General features: G+C 41.2%; 2 protein-coding genes across 4 annotated transcripts; both read left to right on the top strand.

Annotated features, from left to right (window-relative positions):
- Positions 1-93: 93 nt before the first annotated feature.
- Positions 94-12,318, top strand: LOC133018652 (protein zyg-11 homolog). 3 transcript variants are annotated; one of them, XM_061085067.1, is made up of 14 exons: positions 94-140; positions 3,345-3,510; positions 4,269-5,068; positions 5,286-5,426; positions 6,923-7,099; positions 7,367-7,431; positions 7,701-7,800; positions 8,051-8,101; positions 9,012-9,173; positions 9,284-9,331; positions 9,705-9,905; positions 9,988-10,040; positions 10,872-10,969; positions 11,905-12,318. In XM_061085067.1, the coding sequence occupies exons 2-14, from the start codon at positions 3,438-3,440 to the stop codon at positions 12,075-12,077; spliced, it is 2,142 nt and encodes a 713-aa protein (XP_060941050.1). In that variant the 5' UTR covers positions 94-140; positions 3,345-3,437; the 3' UTR covers positions 12,078-12,318. The 3 variants fall into 3 exon arrangements, with proteins under 3 accessions (XP_060941050.1, XP_060941048.1, XP_060941051.1); XM_061085065.1 differs by lacking the exon at positions 94-140 and adding an exon at positions 2,125-2,276; XM_061085068.1 differs by lacking the exon at positions 94-140 and adding an exon at positions 2,125-2,276 and having other exon boundaries at positions 11,918-12,007.
- Positions 12,319-17,154: 4,836 nt separating this feature from the next.
- LOC133018579 (lens fiber membrane intrinsic protein-like) lies at positions 17,155-19,311 on the top strand. The gene is made up of 4 exons (XM_061084975.1): positions 17,155-17,332; positions 18,370-18,519; positions 18,732-18,866; positions 19,250-19,311. Exons 1-4 carry the CDS (start codon positions 17,155-17,157, stop codon positions 19,309-19,311), a joined length of 525 nt encoding a protein of 174 aa, XP_060940958.1.
- Positions 19,312-19,619: the final 308 nt, after the last annotated feature.

The following is a 19,619-nucleotide window of genomic DNA, read 5'->3' as shown; positions in this document are numbered from 1 at the left end:
ACCCAGAAAGAGGGAGGCTGATGTTGTAATTTTCCCTGGCTCGGCCCTGCCTTCCTCCTCTGATGTCACATTTAAAAGTTTCAGCATGGCAGAAAAAAACTAGGTGATGACTGAGAGTCACTGAACACACCGAAAATCAGGTAAACTGTCTCCCACACACACAATTTGTCTGTCGGGCTTGTAGAAGGTAATGACACACACTTCCATGCACACACACATACACACACAAACACACACTTTGTCTTTGTTTCTGTCACACAAAGAGACACATTCATCTCTCAGCCTCACTTATATTTACATTTCTTGGAGTCTATACATCCTCCTGCTCACAAAGCGTCTCTCCATTAGCTCCATATAATGACTGAGCGGTTCTGGCAACTTCAGCAGTTTCAACATGATGGCATTAGGCCTGTTTTTTCTAACGTTAGTGTTTCTCTCTCTCCGTATATGGGGGGGAGTGTGTCTCATGTGGCAGAGTCCAAGAACTATTGGCAGCTGTGTTTATTTGGTTATGAGGACAATAAGCAGTGGGCTCTGTGGAGAAAAGAAAAGTCAACGGCCCTCAGCTAAATGTTTTGGATTGAGGAGGAAGCACAGGCTTTGATGCGTGGGGGATTCTCTGCGTGGGGAGACATATTTCAACACGTGGGAGGAGGGTTGTGTTTATGAAAAATTTAGACAAGACATAATAATCTAGAGTAAAATGGAAGTTTGAGTGTCTGTGACCCATACATGTATGAGGACATGTGTTTGCCTTCGTGTAATTGGGATTGTACGTCTCCCATAGTTGGTCGGTTTTAGGAAATTGAGGTCTTGCAATTTAAATAAATATAAACGTGTGTAAATGTTATGGAAAGAAGCTATAAACCCTGAGCTATAGCGCTTAGATAATTTTGTGCTAATTCAAACCATGTCTGGATGTGCATTTTCTGTATCTGCTCTACATTTAGAAACTCCTGTGAAGCCGTGTAATGGGCCATGTCCATGCTTCGTTTATGAAGATTGTGCCCTGTGTCAAACCAGAGTAGCAGGTTTGCTTAATGCAACAGGAATTTGAATGGAAGAGCTACCCCATTCTTATTTTTGCAGCTGGAAAAATAAGTGTAGCCAACACTAATAATGTTCTTTTAAAATTAAAAAAAAGTTAGTAATTGTCTCTTATAAAATGGTCCAAACCCCAAACTCTCTCTGTGAGCCCCTCCTTGTGGCTAAAAGAGTTCACTACCCCCTCCACCTTTACAGGTGCAAAGGTACAAGTACATTTATACAGAGACTACATGATAGATAGATAGATGGAAAGACAGATGAATGGATAGATAGATAGATAGATAGATAGATAGATAGATAGATAGATAGATAGATAGATAGATAGATAGATAGATAGATAGATAGATAGATAGATAGATAGATAGATAGATAGATAGATAGATAGATAGATAGATAGATAGATAGAGAGATAGAGAGAGAGATAGAGAGATAGAGAGATAGATAGATAGATAGATAGATAGATAGATAGATAGATAGATAGATAGATAGATAGATAGATAGATAGATAGATAGATAGATAGATAGATAGATAGATAGATAGATAGATAGATAGATAGATAGATAGATAGATAGATAGATAGATAGATAGATAGATAGATAGATAGATAGATAGATAGATAGAGAGATCGATCGACCGACCGATAGATAGAGAGATAGAGAGATAGATCGATCGACCGATAGACCGGTAGATAGATAGATAGATAGATAGATAGACCAACAACAGACAGACAGCTTTAAAAAATGTATTCACCTTTGATTTGCCTACAAACTAAAATAAAGCTCATTAATATATGATTAAACAATACTAGTCACATGGGTATAAATCAATTCTAAACGGATCAAAAGTTAAAATATGACCAATGAACAATAACTGGTGAATAAGTTAGATTCAGGGTCACAGAAAATAATTCTCCAATGATGAGCTCTCATTGTTTGGTAAGGGTTAATGTGTATAGATAAAAATTAGTTCGATGAGCTATCGCACCTTCAGACAAGCCTGCGGTGACGTCACGTGAACTGACCAATAGGACGCGATCATAATGTGACAGTTGACGCTCGACGGGCAGCAGCAGCGACTCTAATCAAAACACGAGAATCAATTCTAACTTTGACTTCATTTAAAGGGGAATAAATGACTTTGAATCAATGGCATCTTTTGATTTAAACGCTGCGTGAGGACGTGGTTCCGCGTTTCTTCTGCCCAGTCGACTGTTTTCTTTTCAAACATGGTGAGTTTGACTCTTCCCTTGGAAATATAATGTAGTTGAGTTTTTCCCCCGTGTGTCAGTATAAGCAACGTTGAACCCGCACACTGTGGTAAAGGACCGACTGCCTTTGTCCACCTCGTCCTGCACAGAGCCGCAGGATTAGGTGGTTTAAACTGGCTTTACTCGTGTGCGGGGCTTCGTCTGCTGTGGATAAAATTAGAAACCTGCAGAGCGAGATCCTGTGTCACTGTGGATCCGCTGAGGCCCGAGCAACAAATGTGTTGAGAACAAACAAAGAGCAAAAAACCTCCCTTGCACAACACCCCGTAGTAAAACAACTAATTTAATTTAAATTGTAATACTTTAAACACATTTTAGTACTTTAAACACAACATATATAATCGATTTTTTTGTTTTGTAATTTGAGGAAATCAACATGTTAAGGGGTAGTTGACCAATAATTGAAAATCCACTCACAATCTACTCATCGCTATGCCGAGGGAGGGGTGGGTGAAGTGTTTTGGGGGTGAACAGTGTTGCAGCCAAATACAATACAATTAAAATATCAAATGTATAAAAGAAAAACATCAAATGAATCCATTCCCCTCCTGTGGTGTCATCCAAGTGTCCATAAGCCCTGTATTTCAAATGGTCAAATCAGATTTAGCCAAAAACCTGGTGTATATGACCTGATTTAGAGTTGAATTTGAATGTGAATAAAAAAATAAATGTAAAAGAAAAACTAACCACTTTTTGAAACTAACACTTTGGTAGCACTAAAATGGCACTAACTTATAGCACTTTGTAGTTTTGCTTTATTTCGAAGAAATTGTACTGTCTTGATTCTTGTTGTTCTGGGTCTGTACCCTCGGGGTTGAATGCACTTATTGTAAGTCGCTTTGGATAAAAGCGTCAGCTAAATTAAATGTAATGTAATGTAATGAATGTCAGGGCTTGCAGACACTTGGATGACACCACATGAGCAGTATGGAGGCGTTTTATCTTTTAAGGTTCACTACACTTTTGCAGCTCTACAATATGTGATTACCCAGTGGAATGACTCTTCTTATTACCTGCTGTTGTGTTTAGGATTCTGAGGGCCCCCAGGCCTTGGGCGACCTCTGCCTGGCTCAGGTGTGTTCAAGCCTGGACTCACTGTGCAGCAGGCGAGCAGACGGCTCCATGTGCCTCACCTGGGCCCCGCTCTTTCCACAGGAGATGGCCGACCAGCTTCTGCGCAAAATGGCAACCACAGGTGGGTGAGGGAGACCCAGGAACATTGGGATTCCCAAAGGAGGGAAACTGCAGCTTCTATAGGACAGTAGTTCGCTATATGTTCTGATAAGATGAGATAAAATAAAATAAGATCAGCTAATAACCTGCGGCAGATAGGCTGAATGAGACAAGAGAACATCTGAAAGTATAAAAAATAACAAAATAAAGAATTTAAATAGATACAAAATACAGATAATATGTACAGAATATACACCTGTCCCTACTGTAAAACTTAGATACACAGGATGATTGTATCAGGATGTAAACTGTATATGTCTGAGATATTAAAAAAGATAGTCAAAGTCAACTCTATTCTCTATTCAGGACATAGACAGGATTGAAATGCTATTTTTCTCTTAACCAGGTGTAAACATAAGTATACAACAAATGAGAACACAACAAAAACTCATGTGAAATAGGAATAGGGTAGATAGGATATGAACTGCAGTCTATGATTAAAGCGCAAACCGGAATAGTGCCAAAAACATTGACCAGTGGTTAATAGGAAGATAATCTACATATATAAGATTTTATTAAATTAATTCTTCAGCCACAACTTTCTACGATAAACTGTAAGAATACCAACATCCTTCATTCTGTCATCATATCATGTATAAGTTCACAGTGTACTATATGCCAGGCTGACTTGATGGGAAATTTCTACTCCACAAACATGAATTTGGGAAAACTGATGCTACTTTTTCCTACAACATCGCTCTGTTTGCTTCTCCCAACAAGGGATACTGAATGACACAACTGTTGGGATTTTCCGAAACTGTAAAGAGCTCCGCCTGCGCCGAGCCGCCGTCCGCTGCTGCCCCGTTTCCACCGAGGCGTTCCACCTGGCCCTCTGCCCTCACCGCCTCCAGGAACTAGATGCCTCCTGGGTCTCTGGCGGCATCACTGGGGCTGACATTATCTCAGGCCTTGCTGCCAACCTGGAGTGCAGGTCCAGCCTGCAGAGGTTGTCTCTCAATGGGCTGCATCTGGACTGGGGGTCTCTGCCGGAGGATGGAAGGGTCCGAGTTGGCTTCAGCTCTCTGCAGGGCCTGAGGACGCTAAACCTGGCCAACACAGACCTGACCGATGCTGCCCTGGACGATATCTGCACTCTCCCTCAGTTGGAGACGCTGGATATCTCGTGCACTGCTGTCTCAAAGCTCACGGCGCTCCTTCAGTGCAAGAACACCCTCAGGTCTGTAATCGCCCACCGGCTGCGGCAGCTGGATATGTCCCCTGCCAGGCTGCTCTCTGTCCTCGGCCAGCTCCACGCTCTCAGGCATCTGGACTTCTCAGATGACCACTTTGCAATGGATGACAATGGCGGGAGAGACGGGGAGGAGCTGGTGCAACAGCTCATGGAGGGGAGTCCCCAGGTTCTCCCTTCCCTCATTTCTCTCGATATCTCCGGGCGAAAGACAGTCACAGAAGCAGCAGTCCGAGCATTTGTGGAGGCCAGAGGTGGGCTGGTCTTCTTGGGCCTGCTAGCCACCGGGGTTAGCTCCTGTGACGTCCTTTCTTCACAGGCAAACCTCAAAGTAAGGATGTAGTGTCAGCACTGGGCACAGAGTTGATGCCACACTGTTGTCTGTGACATGCCAGGACACTCTGAATGTCTTAAATAGATGCAGAAGCTTGACTTGTGCATACATTTCCAATTTGACTTTGACTCGAGGCTCCTTCTTATGCCTTTCCTGAATATGCACAGTGTTTTCCATGTCTGTGACGCTGCTGATGTGCTGTGTGTGTTTTAAGGTAACCGGAGAGGCTAATGAGAACCAGGTTTGTGAGGCCCTGAGAAGGTACAGAGACAGGGAGTGTTTCATACGAGAGTCCCTCGTCCATCTCTATAATCTAACCACAGACATCGACAAACCACGGCCGGATATGCTGAAGGTATCGCAGTCTAGTTAATTCCTTGACTGTAGAACATTTCGACAAGAGGTTAAACAATTTAGCTATTTTGCTTATCAATTAACAATTAAGTCATTTTTTTCAACCAAAAATGCAAAACATTCTTTGGATTCAGCTTATTTTTTTTGTCATACATAACAGCAAATTCAATTCCTTTAGTTAACAGGCAAACTGAATGCAATACTAGTTTTAGCTAAAATCTCTCCCATGTATTCACATACACTGTTGAAATGTTCTTTACTATAGATTCAGTGCTGTTGTTGAGGAGCATTGTGCTCAGAAATAGCTCAGTTTGAACATGCAGCACAGCCAAAGTTAAATCTTCTCGTGAGTGGTCTTCCCCATGACTGTACTTGGATGTGATCAGAGGTAATGAGGCTGTTTTTGGAGGAGTCTTGCAGAGAGAGAACAGTCTAACCCCACAGCTTGGTGAGCAGTTGCAGAGGTTGGAACGTCACACACTAACACCAAGCTGGGAATCGTTTCCAGACAGTTTCCAGTGTGACAGTTACAGACACAAACACAAACATTTACTGACTCTCAAACCATCATGATCGTGACTAGGGTTGCAAAATTCTGGGAATATTCAAAGTTGGAAACTTTCCATGGGAATTAACGGGAATTAACGGGAATTAACGGGAATATACGGGAATTAACAGGAATAAACGGGAATATACGGGAATTAACGGGAATTAACGGGAATAAACTGGAAATGTTGTGGGTAATTTATACTAACTGTATTTACCTTGTCATATACAGACATAAATATAAACATTTTGTTTTTTCATAGGCTGATTTGAGCCCTGAGGAAACTTTGGGCACTTGACTATATGCTTCTGCATCGTTGTGTCATTCTTAACATAGGTCTTTGCACAATATTTGCAAATGTACACAGCCTTTCCTTCTACATTCTATGGGGTGAAATGTCTCCACACATGAGAGAGTGCACGTGGCATTGTTCTGTAGAATAAGATAAGAAAAAAGTTTGTAAAAAAGCGCTAATGCAATGCCACAGATGTAAATAGTTAGCCAAACAATTGGAATCGTCTGTAAACATATTTTACAATTGATGGATAAATTAATGGAAATAGGCTAGATGAACAGATGAACAATCCTCAATCAGCATGCTAATATATTTTCCCCAGTAATATCATCGAAACTTACCTGACTAGTCCTGCACACTACAGCAGGCCTCTATAGCCCTGCTGTAGAGTGAAGGATGCTGGGAGTTATCTGTGCATGTGATGGAAGAATGCACAGTGGAGGGTTGAAATTCAACGTGCAGCGTGTGCTTCATTCCATATATCTTTAAAATAGAGTTTTGAATGATGCTTTTTATTGCTCAGCGTTTAATTTGCGTATTTTTTTTTTTTTCAAAATTCCCAAAATTCCCGAGCTAAACTTCCCATGGAAAGTTTCCGGAAAGTTTCCGCCCCTTTGCAACCCTAATCGTGACACAGGCCGCCTGTTTCCCACAGCTGGTGCTGAGCGCCATGCGGAGCCACCCCACCTCTTTGCACGTCCACCTGGTGGCCACTGCATGCGCGTTCAACCTGACCACCCAGGACCTGGCTGAGGCCATGCCCGTCGGCCTGCTCACCTCCGCAATCACCCAGCTGCTCAACGCCATGAAGAGCTTCCCCAGCCACCATCAGGTCGGGGGCTTCACATCCATCATGACACCATGTAGTTACACATGAGCAGGACAAAATGTGACAGAGGAGGTTGCTACCAGTTTGCTTTTCATAAAACGGATTTCGATTTATATTCTGATTTAAATATTGCCTTTTCATTACAGCTCTCATTCTGCCACTTTCACACAGTATTCATAGACACTCTAAAAAACCGTATGCACATTAACTCCTATATTTTCTTAAACCCATGTGTTTATTCAATATTCATGAATTATTTCATCTCTCCAGGTGCAGAAAAACTGCCTGCTGGCTCTCTGCAGTGACTACATCCTGCAGGATGTCCCTTTTGACAGGTTAGTTTACTTTCACTCACTATAGCTGCGACGTATGAGCCTGCGGTCAAGCGGCAGCCAAGATAACCACTGCACTAAAGGCATGACACTTGTTTTTCCAGCCGATTTTGATCCAGCTAAAATATGTTATGTCTTGAAGTCAAACTGCCAAAAGAAAAAAGTGCTTCCAGATGTGAAAGTGCTGACCTGAAGTGAGGCGTGCGTGTGGATTGTTGGTATATTTTTCTAATACTGCTTTCCTTATACCCCATGCTGTCATCATGGTTCAGGTATTTAGCAGCCACGCTGGTGATTAACTGGCTGAGCAGCCACGAGGATCCGACCCTGCAGAGGATGGCTGTGGCTGTCATCTCCGTCCTGGTGGCCAAGGTCAAGACTCTGCTCAATTACAGTGTGTTAGTCTGCTGCAGGGAAATGGTGCACACCTGTCATTCCCATGTGTTGAGCTCTCCCCTGCTTCTCTGACACCACTTTCAACAGCCACCTTTATACTTTCATTTACTCCTGTTTAATAGGGGTCAATTTCCCCTGTAATACAAAAGAACTGCTTGTTCTTGTGTGACATTTAAAAAAGTGGGTGAAGCTCAGCGACTCTCTCGCCTGTTTGTTTTGTTTGCAGTTGTCCACAGAGCAGACTGCAAAGCTCAGCAAGGACGTCTTCATTATGAAGGTACCTTTCCATTTTCAGGGTATTTGGTTTCATACTTGCACAACGTTCCCAACTTAGCACTAGATATGCATGAGTGTATTTCTAGATCCCCCTCTCTCTCTCTCATGCTCTGTCATTGGAGGTCATACATCAGAGGCACCGATCTCAAAGTTCAAGGTCACTGTGACTTAATAATCCTTTCAAATCTGTCACAAATGTTTGACAAACTTTAGCTGTGTCTCAATTCAGGGGCTGCATCCTTCAGTGGCTGCATTTGAGGACCCATTGCATCACTGTGTCGCAACTAGTCTGTCCCATTTCGAAGGCTTTATATCCCTGAGAAACTAAGTGACAAAGTGATGATTTGCTTGAGAGTCACGCTTCAACTTAACCCGAACAACTAACGGTAATGTTAAAAAATCAAAGGGCAGTGAGACTTTCTCATGGTGTCCAAGTTCAGTTCTGTTGCTAGGCAACAGTAATAAGGGTGGGAGGAGCCAGTGACCCTGATCATGGAAAGCCTCTGTACATTAGCCGTTTGTTTTTGGTTAGGCCTTCTGGAAAATTGCAGTCGTCCAAAAGAGGTATCCCCTGAATTCAGACACAGACTCAGAGATTAAATAATAAGATTTGTTTGGTCAAAGGTCAAAGGTCAGAAGTTACAGTGACCTCATATGAGTCTGGAAGAATAAATATGTAGATTGAAACTGCATTGGTTGGAGGAGGCATACTTCCACAGGGCGGTAATTCTCATTTTCATTTATTGTAGGGCGGGTGCCACATATTCAAATGCATGTCCTTTTATTCAACAAATGCGTGTGTTATTCAATGCGGCCCACCTCCTTACCAGAGGATGTTTCTTGTTTATCAACACATCACCATAATCCCCTGATGCCTCATGTGTTCTCTTCTGCTCGACTCCGTCCCACAGCAGCTGCTGGCTATCGTGCAGCAGAAGGCCATGGGGGGAGTGATGGACTCCACTCTGAAGTTTGCCCTGAGTGCTCTGTGGAACTTGACGGACGAGATGCCCTCTGCGGCCCACAACTTCATCCAGTGCCAGGGCCTGGAGCTGTACGAGGAGGTTCTGGAGGTAAGAGTGCCCTGAAAAAATGCACTGATGTATGCATAATGAAAATGCGCCTTCATGGAGCATCAGAGACAAACATTTTTATTTGTGTGCTGTGCCATTTTCTTTTACAGTCCTACTACACTGAACCTTCTATTCAGCAGAAAGTTCTTGGCCTCCTGGTGGGTTCTCTGTGTGTGCGAATGTTCCGTTAATAGTTGTGAAAGGGATTTTTGGATTTTTTTTATTACATGCTCTGTGTGCCAGAGGGCTGCATGGTCTTGATTTGATTGCTTATTTGGACTAACTGTTGTGTTTTGAGGCCAAAATAAAGTTATTTTAATTGTATTATTGCAATCATTCCTAGATTCAGGATTTAATATTGTTTGAACACACATTATCTACATTAAATCCTAAAGTCCTGTTATAGTTCAAATTAATTTGCAGGCAGTATTAATGATCTGTAGACAATCTAACATAAAACAGTTCTTGAATCGCTTCTAGCCCTAACGCTGTTGTTGCTGTCATTTCTGTAATCGCTTTTCTCTCTTTCAGAACAACATAGCCGAGGTGGAGGAGCTGCAGTCTCAGCTGCTGGAGGAGGATCTGCTGGAACACATCCTCACCATCCTGCAGGACCCCCAGGTGGAGGTCGGGGTCCGTTACTTTGCCGGAGGGATTCTTGCGCAGCTCACCTCCAGACTGGAGGCCTGGACCCTGGACACTGAGCTCCGCGCCAACATACTGAAGCAGCTGGTGTGTGTTTTTGGTTTGATGTTTTTTCTTTTAACAGACAATGACATTCACCTCTTTTCACTGTTGTGACTCTCCACTGCAGCACGCTTCCATAATGACATGGACTCAGCTGGAGAGAGAAATGGTCTCGTACAGGTGAGAGAAAAGCAAACTGCACAGAACAGAAGGAAAGCTTTTGAAAGCAGTCTCTTTAAATGCATTTGCACCTCAACGTCAAATGTATGTTGCATAATGTTCACTTTCTCGTCAATTACACATCCTACACTCTTACATAACATCAGTCGTTGCTGATTTAATATCTATATATTTATATATAAATATATATTTAATAATATGATATATGCATTGGATGAAACACTGACTACTTTTAACATGATTTTATTACCTGTATAAATTATCCATTATCTATACCGATTAACCTTCGAGGGTCATGGGTGGGGGGAAGCTGTTGGAGCCAATCCCAGCTGCCATTGGGTGAGAGGTTGGTTACAACCTGTATAGGTAACCAGCCCATTACAGGGCCACCATACAGAGACAACCATTTACTCTCACATTCCTATAGACTCCCACACTAGCCTCATCTCAATCTGCATGTCTTTGGACTGTGGAAGGAAGCTGGAGAACCTGGAGTAAAACATGCAAACACATAAGACCCAGGTTGAACCAGGATTGAAACAGGAACCTTCTTGCTGGGAGGTGCTACCCACCCCACCAACGCGCTGCCCTTGTATACCCTGAGTTCCCACATAGGGATTTTTCAGAGTGAACACTAGTGCGACAGGAAGCTCAGACAATCACAAGAAACCTATTAAAAATTTTTATTTCTGCTGGTGACACTTCATTTTGCACCGAAGCCCAAATGGAAAATCGACCATCTGGTACTTCAAGCACAAAATAAATGATCAAAACAATGTGAAGAGTGACTCTTTTCCGTTTTTTAATCTCAGCAACCTGTCCTGGTTTCAGGTCGTTCAATCCATTCTGCCCCCTGCTCCAGACATGTCAGCCCTCGGGAGTGCAGCTGTGGGCAGTCTGGGCCATACATCTGGTCTGCAGTCAAAACAGTAAGACACACAAACACCACTATGGAGACCCCAGGGGAAGTTTGAATATGGCAAACACAAAGGGGGATATCTTTGTATAACCCACACAGATGTAAAACAGAGCATATCATCGGTCTTTCTTTAGTTACTTTCCATAGAATATACCACCTTATTTAATAACAGTCAGTTGGTTTGTGTCCCAAGTGTCCCACATATTATACAAACCCTAACCACAAGTGTGGGACAATTCAAGGCATTTTGCTATAATGATAAGTTCCTACAAGTGTCTCAAGTATTGCAGATCCCTAACCACGAGAGTGGGACATTTCTAGGCATTTTGCCTCAATGATAAGTGCCTACAAGTTTCCCATGTATTGTATTTCCCTAACCAAAATTGTGGGACATTTCTAGGCATTTGCCTTAATGATAAGTGCCTAGAAGTGTCCGGCTCATTCTGATTGGTCAGGACATTTCTCGGCATTTTTGCTACAATGTTAAGTGCCTACAAGTGTCCTACGTATTGTACATCCCTAACCAGAAATGTGTGACAATTCAAGACATTTTGCTATAATGATATGTTTTTACAAGTGTCCCAAGTATTGCAGATCCCTAACCACGAGAGTGGGACATTTCTAGGCATTTCCCCTCAATGATAAGTGCCTATAAGTGTCCGGCCCATTCTGATTGGTCGGGACAATTCTAGGCATTTTGCTACTATGATAAGTGCCTAGAAGTGTTCCACGTATTGTACTTCCCGAACACCAAGAGTGGGACATTTCTAGGCATTTTGCCTCAATGATAAGTGCCCAGAGCCATTCTGAAATCCCGCCTAGGGCGCCAACATTGCCAGGGCCGGCCCTGCCCAGAGGTGTCTGTCTCATTCTGATTGGTCAGGACATTTCTAGGCCTGGGGTATTATCCGTCTCTCATCTTCTTCTACCTCCACTGTCCTCTAGCTTCCCATTACAGGAACATGTTGGAGAAGGAAGGCGTGACGGAACTTCTGAGGGCTCTGGCTGTGAATCCTGACACACACGGAGACATTAAGGGACTTTCAGAGAGCATCTTACGGATGGTAGAGCAACAGCAGAGTCACTCAGGGGCCTTCAGCAGCCAGAGGGGGCCTTGAAGCTCTTGACAACAGTGTAAAAGAGAATATTATTTTTGATTTTATTTGTTTGAGCTGTTCTACACATTAGATATTTAATTGAATAAACAATATAATATATGTATACTGTATATATTTGTTATAGCTATTGAAAGGATACTGAAACAAAAACTTACAGAGAGATGCAAATTATTTCCACTGTTTTGAGTTTAATTTGTTGCTGGATGTAAATAGTTTGGTTAATTGTTCCAAATAAACTGAATTCTTGACAACTCTTGTGCTGTAGATACTAAACCTGTCACTAGAGGGTGCTTTAGTATCATAGCTTCAGGGCTAAGTACCTTCTAAAGTCATTAGATCTTTAATTCAAGATCATACATGATCATTTATAAAATACTGAAACAGCATTATTCTGTTGCTTTGTCTGTATCAAGGGCCTCATTATAATACACTCATTTTTGGGACTATATTATTATCTCCTATCCCTCTCATCCCCACTCTCTCTTTCTCTCGCTCCCCCCAGGTGAAATGATGATGAATTAACTACAGTTTATGTAACACAGCTAGAAGACAGAACTGCTCCCAGGTATCTTCAGCTTCTATTCTAAGTTGGCCTATTAATAATTCCCTTTGAAAAGACGATTATCAACCTCACACGCATATTTGAGTTGCATCCCCTTGTTCCAACTTTTAAGTGTCAAATCCCTTGAGGGAATTCAAAGGGATCTGTTTAACAGAATATGGCATGTCCGTGATTCAGCCAGGTCAGGGCATTGCCTTCGCAGTGTGTTGGGCTATGATAAAGGAAAATGCTGCGAAAACTGATCCAGTGTCAGCCTTTAACAACTTCTTCAACCCCTAAACATTACACTCACTGTGGCAGTCCTGCAGGGTCAAAGGTCAAGTACCTCACAGTGGACATGGTGTAATGTTGTGTAATGCGAGCAGGTCAAGTCGTGAGAGGTGTGGGAAAACTGCACTGCTTCCCACAGAAGCTGAAGCCACAGCATGCAGGGCGATTGAGCACTGGCATCGGTCGTTTCAACAAAATATAAAAGCAAATGAGGATGTAAAGTGAACGAGGAGCCAAAGGTGTAAAAAATCGCATTAAGTAGGTCTACAATTTTTGTCTGACGCAAAGAGCTCATCAATATTCATGTGATAACGAGACAGAAAGACTACATCAAATAGGCAGCAGAGGAAGTAAAGGAAAGGACTAGTTAGGACATTTTGATGAATGTGCCTATTCGCTTTCATTGCAGGCGTAAGACCAGAAGACTGATACCTCTGTCAGGCCTGCACACTACATGTGATATGCTAGAAGCTCAGTTAGTTGTGAAATGATACTGGAGGACTGGCTCTGTAACAAAATCCAGCTACCCACACCTCTCTTATCTTTAATCTGTAACTGTAGTGTTGAAATGGAAACCACAGTTAGGTAACAGACTGTTTTAGCTGAAACTCGCTGTATGCTGGTTGCTAGCAAGTACTAGCAGAAGTAGACTGGTACACCTTAAAACAACATCTTGAACTTTTTTTTCTTCATATTCTGTATGTAAAGAGGGAAGACATGACAGCTCCCCAAAAGTAAAGCCGATGCGTCTCTATCACTACCTGGTGGCTGGCTGCAGTAGCTTATATGTCCTACAACCTGCTTCCTCCATGTAGGTGGATGGGTCACAAACTAAAAAGTCATGGTTTCTGTCATTTTAGGTCGTTCACTCAAATGTGCAGACTTGCTCCAAATTTGTAAGACGGCAGCTTTTGTATTCATGATTTCTTGGGGGAAGGCCAAATGAGTCTAATTTTGTCTAGTTCCTACTTAACAGAGTATTATATGGCAACACAAAATATGTCGATGTGAAAGGCCACAAATCATTTTTTTAAATCAAGATCCCATCTATCTTCATTCCACCACCAAGTTTGATTGAAATTGTTTTTTTGCATAATCCAGCTAATGAATAAATTAAAAAACAGATTCGGGTGAACATAACCAATCGATCCTTAGCATAGGTAGCACATATTGAAGCCTGCAGCCCGTTAGCACAGTTTAGCACCAATGATTTAGCATAAAAATCTGCAGCTAGCTTGTCGAAATACACATAGCTAGAAAGCTAATCAGCATATTTCTCAAAATGTGTAACTTTCCTATTAACATCTAAACAGAATCTTTGCACTGGAAAAATGACAGAAAGAGAGATTCCTATATGGAAACTGACAGGTAGAAAAAAAGACCTATGACTAAAAATAACTTCAGACAAGATAAAAAAAGAGCAAAGGAGTCACGCTGCAATAGAGCGAGTCAAAGGATATTTCAGACCCTTTCATGCTCCACGATTGTTTGTGCAAAAATAACACAGACCAATTTGCAGATTCGCTGTCTTGGCTTGAAATTTTATTGTGCTGGTTTTGAATTAGAGCTTAGTGTGAGTAAGCAGCTCGTTATCTCACTCGTGCAGCCATCTCTAATGGATTATAACACAACTGTGAACCAGTCTGGGCACTCAGAATACACCAGTGCAATACGTCTCCAGCTGTGAGTGTGTGTGCACATGTGTGAGGCCGTTTCTGCAGCCCAGTCTGCAGACTAACCAGGGCCCTGAGGTCAACTTAAAGGTTTTTTGACTTGGATGCTAATTAGACACCCGCTAACCTTCTAAACACCCAGAGACAGAAAGAGGCGGAAAAAGTACATTTAAAGAGCAGGAAGGTTGAATAACAAGATGAAGCAGAAAAATAATAAAACAACACTTCTCCAGGCAGAACTGTGACATATAAAAGGACGTACCATCTCTTCTCCAGTGACCTTTTATTGCTAGGGAAGTATACAGAGTTGGTAGGCCCCTGAGCCTGTGCGCAGATGTGTAACAGCAGTAAGACCATCCTCCTGTCGGTCAAGTGGAGGCAGGGGCTCCCTCTTCACCGTCAATCAATAGCCATTTTCTCAGAGGAGGAATTGTCAATATCCAGTCACTATGAAACACATAATATGCAACATAGGTTCATGGATTTGAACTGAGTCCCAGCTGACAAATAATGATAATGAAATAATGATTGAGAAGGTGTTCGAATGATAATGGAGAAAACTCTGGAAAAGTTATTCTTGGCCTGTAATAAAAACCAAGCATTTTGCATGTTTGTGTGGACACTGATTAAATGTGATTAACTTAAAATAATATACGTTGCAGTAGTTCCTTGCTGTTCCGGCTCTGGCTGGTTTGGACCTGGCTGACAGTAATTGGGTGCTGAGTCCATAAGTGGCAGTGACTAATGATGACATTTTCACCAAATAACAGCAATAGAAACACACTATCCAAAGCACAGTCGCTGGAAATAAATCCCTCCTCTTTAACTTTGGTGTAACTCATTCCACTAGTCCCTGACTAAAAAAAAAAAGGACTTTCATTTTGTTTGCATGTTTGTATGTGAGTGTGAGTGAGTGTGTTTGTAAGTAGATGTGTCAGAGGGCTAACACGGTCGGTTAGATCCGCTCTTACTTAATGTCACATCTCTCATCTGCGGGTGTTTTTATAGTGGCCACTTTGCTTTCAGCTCAGTCGATGTGCACAATGGTGCAAACATTTGAGTTAAACAACCAGAGGCAGGACACAGGGCTGCAGGAGCTTCTCCGTTCAATAGCTTGTGTGAATTGCCTCGTCTATTCACTGCAGCGACTCATGGTCGCAGCTGTGCTGTTGATGTGACCATCGCCGGCTGAGTGCGTCCCTAACCTCAAACACATCCTGACCACGGTTCAGCCCAGCTGGTGAATGATGGGATGCTTGAGAAGAAAAACAAACATCCATTATCAAGCACAACAGAGAACCCTTTAGTACAAATACAATATGTCATCTTAAAGCAATAGTTTATTGTTAATTTGATTGTAATATTTTGAGAAATATGGTCATTCATTTCTGTCTGAGAGTTAGATGACAAGATTGATACCTCACTCATATACATTAGTGCTTAATATCAAGCTCCAGGAAGCAGTTGTTTAGCTTAGCTTAGCATAAAAACTGGAGGAAGGAAGAGAAAGCTCCATGCAAAGCAGCTCTACAACTTAGAAATCACCCCCTCATTCACTTATCATTTATATAGTGGACACTCTGTTTATTACTCTGTTATGAGCGTCGGAGCCACTTGAAGAGAAAAAAGATTTTGAGAATAAACTCGTTATATTATGGGAAAAAGTTTAAATTTGTTGCGTGAATTAAGATGTTCAATTGTTATTGGTGGTTACATCTCTATGTCTTTGAAAGGGATTTTGTAGTTTCTAAAAAACAAAAACAATGAGTTTGACTTTTGTATTTTTAAATTATGACTTTTTCCCATAATCTCATGACATTCAGCTCAACTACAACTTAACTCTCGTTATATCGACTTTCTTAGTAAATCATGTCTTAATTCTCATGATATTATAACTCTCTTGACCCCAGGAACATCACTGATGATCAGAGATGGGCAAAAATACACACAAATGTATTTTGATACAAAATACAAAATACCCCTCAAATAAATGTATCAAAATAAAATACAAAATACTGGTGCCAGAAAATGTAACAAAATACAATACATGCATTTTGTATTTAAAATATAGGAAATACTTTTTCTGGATTTTCCGTTTTTTCTCAAATTTTGGTATAGCAGAGCATTCAGGTTTGGGCTATATAATGTACACACAGCTCTGGTGAACCCCACAAAAAGGAAGAACAGTCACAGAATGTCAGTGTAACTAAGCAAAGCTATTAAAGACAACAACTTGATTGATTATGTATATACACTACCGTTCAAAAGTTTGGGGTCACCAAGATAATTTTGTGTTTTCCGTGAAAAGTCACACTTTTATTTATCAAATGAGATGCAAAATGAATATAAAGACATTGACAAGGTTAGAAATAATGATTTTTATATGAAATACTAATTTTGCTCTTCAAACTTTGCTTTCGTCAAAGAATGCTCCATTTGCAGCTGAATAAACATTCAAATTAAAGCTCAATCAAGTTTTTTGTACTTCATTACCACAATATCACAACTGAGACTTGTTGTTTTCTCTTTTTGAACAGTGCTTAAAGCCTTAGCCGCTGTCATAGTGTCACTCATGATGTACAGCTTCATGGGAGGGGGCCTGTTTTGTGCCATCGTGGGGAACATCTTGCTGGTGGTCTCCACAGCCACAGACTACTGGATGCAGTACCGTCTGTCCGGCAGCTTCGCCCATCAGGGCCTGTGGAGGTACTGCATGTCTGGAAAGTGCTACATGCAGACTGACAGCATTGGTAAGTGGTGAAATACCTTCTTGAATTTCCCTCAGATCTTACAGGATAACATGTCTGAATGCAATTATGATTATGTTCCGCCCTTACTTTGGAGGTACATCAATAATTTGTTGGTGACTCTTGTGGATTGAGGCACGCTGGTGCTTTAAGCTACATGCTAGTGGCAGCATGCTAACATGGTCACATGTCAATGCTAACGTGCAGACTAGAATTTTTACCGTGTTTACAAACATAGTTCAGGATGTTGCTAGCAAGTAGTACAAGAACAAAAGTACAGAGGCGGGGGATGGGCATGCATTCATTTTGCAGGTATCTCTTCTTTAACCCCAAAATTGGTTCACTTGAATTATTATAATTCATGAATGTCTGTTTCATGGTAATCTGTTATTAATGACAATCTAATAGATGTCGAGATGTTTTACCGAAAAACAAAAACGCCACGTCAGAAAACAATGGGAAAGTGATTACAAATCATAATTTCAAACAATTTGTCTAGAGAATTCATGACTAATCCATTTTATAGTGTCACATGTGTGACTATTATAAAAATTACTGCAATATAATCGTATGCTTAATAAGAAATATGTAAATGATTCAGAGTTTGCATTTCACTCATAAAATAAGATAATATTGTCAAACATCCTGATTGATGTCGGTTTATCCTTGAATTGATCGATAAGTGTCAAATTATTTTAACTTTATTAACATCCCTCTTGATTATTTAACAATACCTTTTGAATAAAGAGATAAAGACACAGTGCAGTATTCTCATGTAGGCTCAATTCTAAAGGTTCAAGCAACAAGGGTAACATGTAGAAACCTATTGCACGATCCACTGAAATCTGAAAATGTAACACGTTATGTAGATTAACATGTCTGAGTTCAGGTGTAAGGGGTCAGTGTAGGAGGCAGATTCATTCCCATCATGATTTTGAAACCGTCAGCACTTTGGAATTTAAAATGTTTGTGATTTTGTTAATCCTCTCCCTGCACATATCCTCACCGTGTTCTTTTTTTCTCGTCTTACTCCTCCTCAGCCTACTGGAATGCCACCCGTGCTTTCATGATCCTCTCTGCCATGTCATGCTTTGCTGGCATCATTGCGGGAATCCTCTCCTTTGCCCACTTCTCAGCCTTTGAGAGGTTCAACCGCTCATTTGCTGCTGGGATCATGTTCTTTGTGTCCAGTGAGTCAAAGCTGCAGTAACCAAATAATGTCATAAAATGTTTGCCCAACATCACTCTGGGCATGAATGACGTGTTTTGTGGTGAATTTGAATATCATGGACAGTCGACCTGTTGCAGCAACTATGGGTGCACAGTGTGAACTTCAACTGAAATGACCCTTGTACTACAGAAACTCATTTTAATAAGTTTCTCTCTGTGCCCACAATGCCAGCTCTCTTCGTTCTGCTTGCAATGGCCATTTACACCGGGGTGACGGTGAACTTCCTGGGAAAGCGTTTTGGTGACTGTCGCTTTTCCTGGTCCTACATACTAGGCTGGGTGGCGCTGCTCATGACCTTCTTTGCAGGTTTGTCCCAATAAACAGAGAAAAAAAATGTAACAATGTGAAATGAAGTCGACTTGTAATTACTGTTTCTTGCTGATGGTCAATAGTCACTTTGAACTCTTATATAATTATAACACAGTTAGCGCAGACTAAGGAAGACTGTTCAGGAAACACAAATGATAACATTAAAAAATTAACTGCTGTCACTTTTCATTTTCCCAAAGCTTTATTCACAACAATTGTAAAAGAGGCTTTTGAAACTTTTCAAACTCACACAACAAGCTTCAGATATACTGGATAACTAAAAAATAAGAAATATTGTCCTTTAAACGAATAATTTTCTGCACGACTATCTTGTACTTGACATATCTGTGTACTGACTTTTGTTTTGTTTTTTGTTGCAGGTATATTCTACATGTGTGCCTACAGAATGCATGACTGCAGAAGAGTGGCTTGCCCGCGTTAAAGTAAACACAAACTGTGTCAAGGGTGCAAATGATGTAATTTCCCATAAAAATAGAGAACCTCCTCTAAAATAATAAAATATGGAATTTGCATATCCAAATAAAATGTCTCTCTATTTTGTATTAAAAGGGTCTACATTGTTTTCGAAAGCACCACAGTCACTTTCAACAGGATCAGATCACACCTCAGATTGTTTAAGACATTGCTTTATTAAGATAAATAAATGTGAAATTTCAGCTCGAGTTAAAACATCTTCTGAAGCATATGGTACTTCTTGCTGAGTAGGATTGGCTCAAGGATAAGCGGTAG

Source organism: Limanda limanda, chromosome 13 (genome assembly GCF_963576545.1).
Source record: "Limanda limanda chromosome 13, fLimLim1.1, whole genome shotgun sequence".
Taxonomy (NCBI): Eukaryota; Metazoa; Chordata; class Actinopteri; order Pleuronectiformes; family Pleuronectidae; genus Limanda; species Limanda limanda.
Note: the sequence above shows the minus strand (reverse complement) of the source record. Positions and strands in the feature narration are given on the sequence as shown.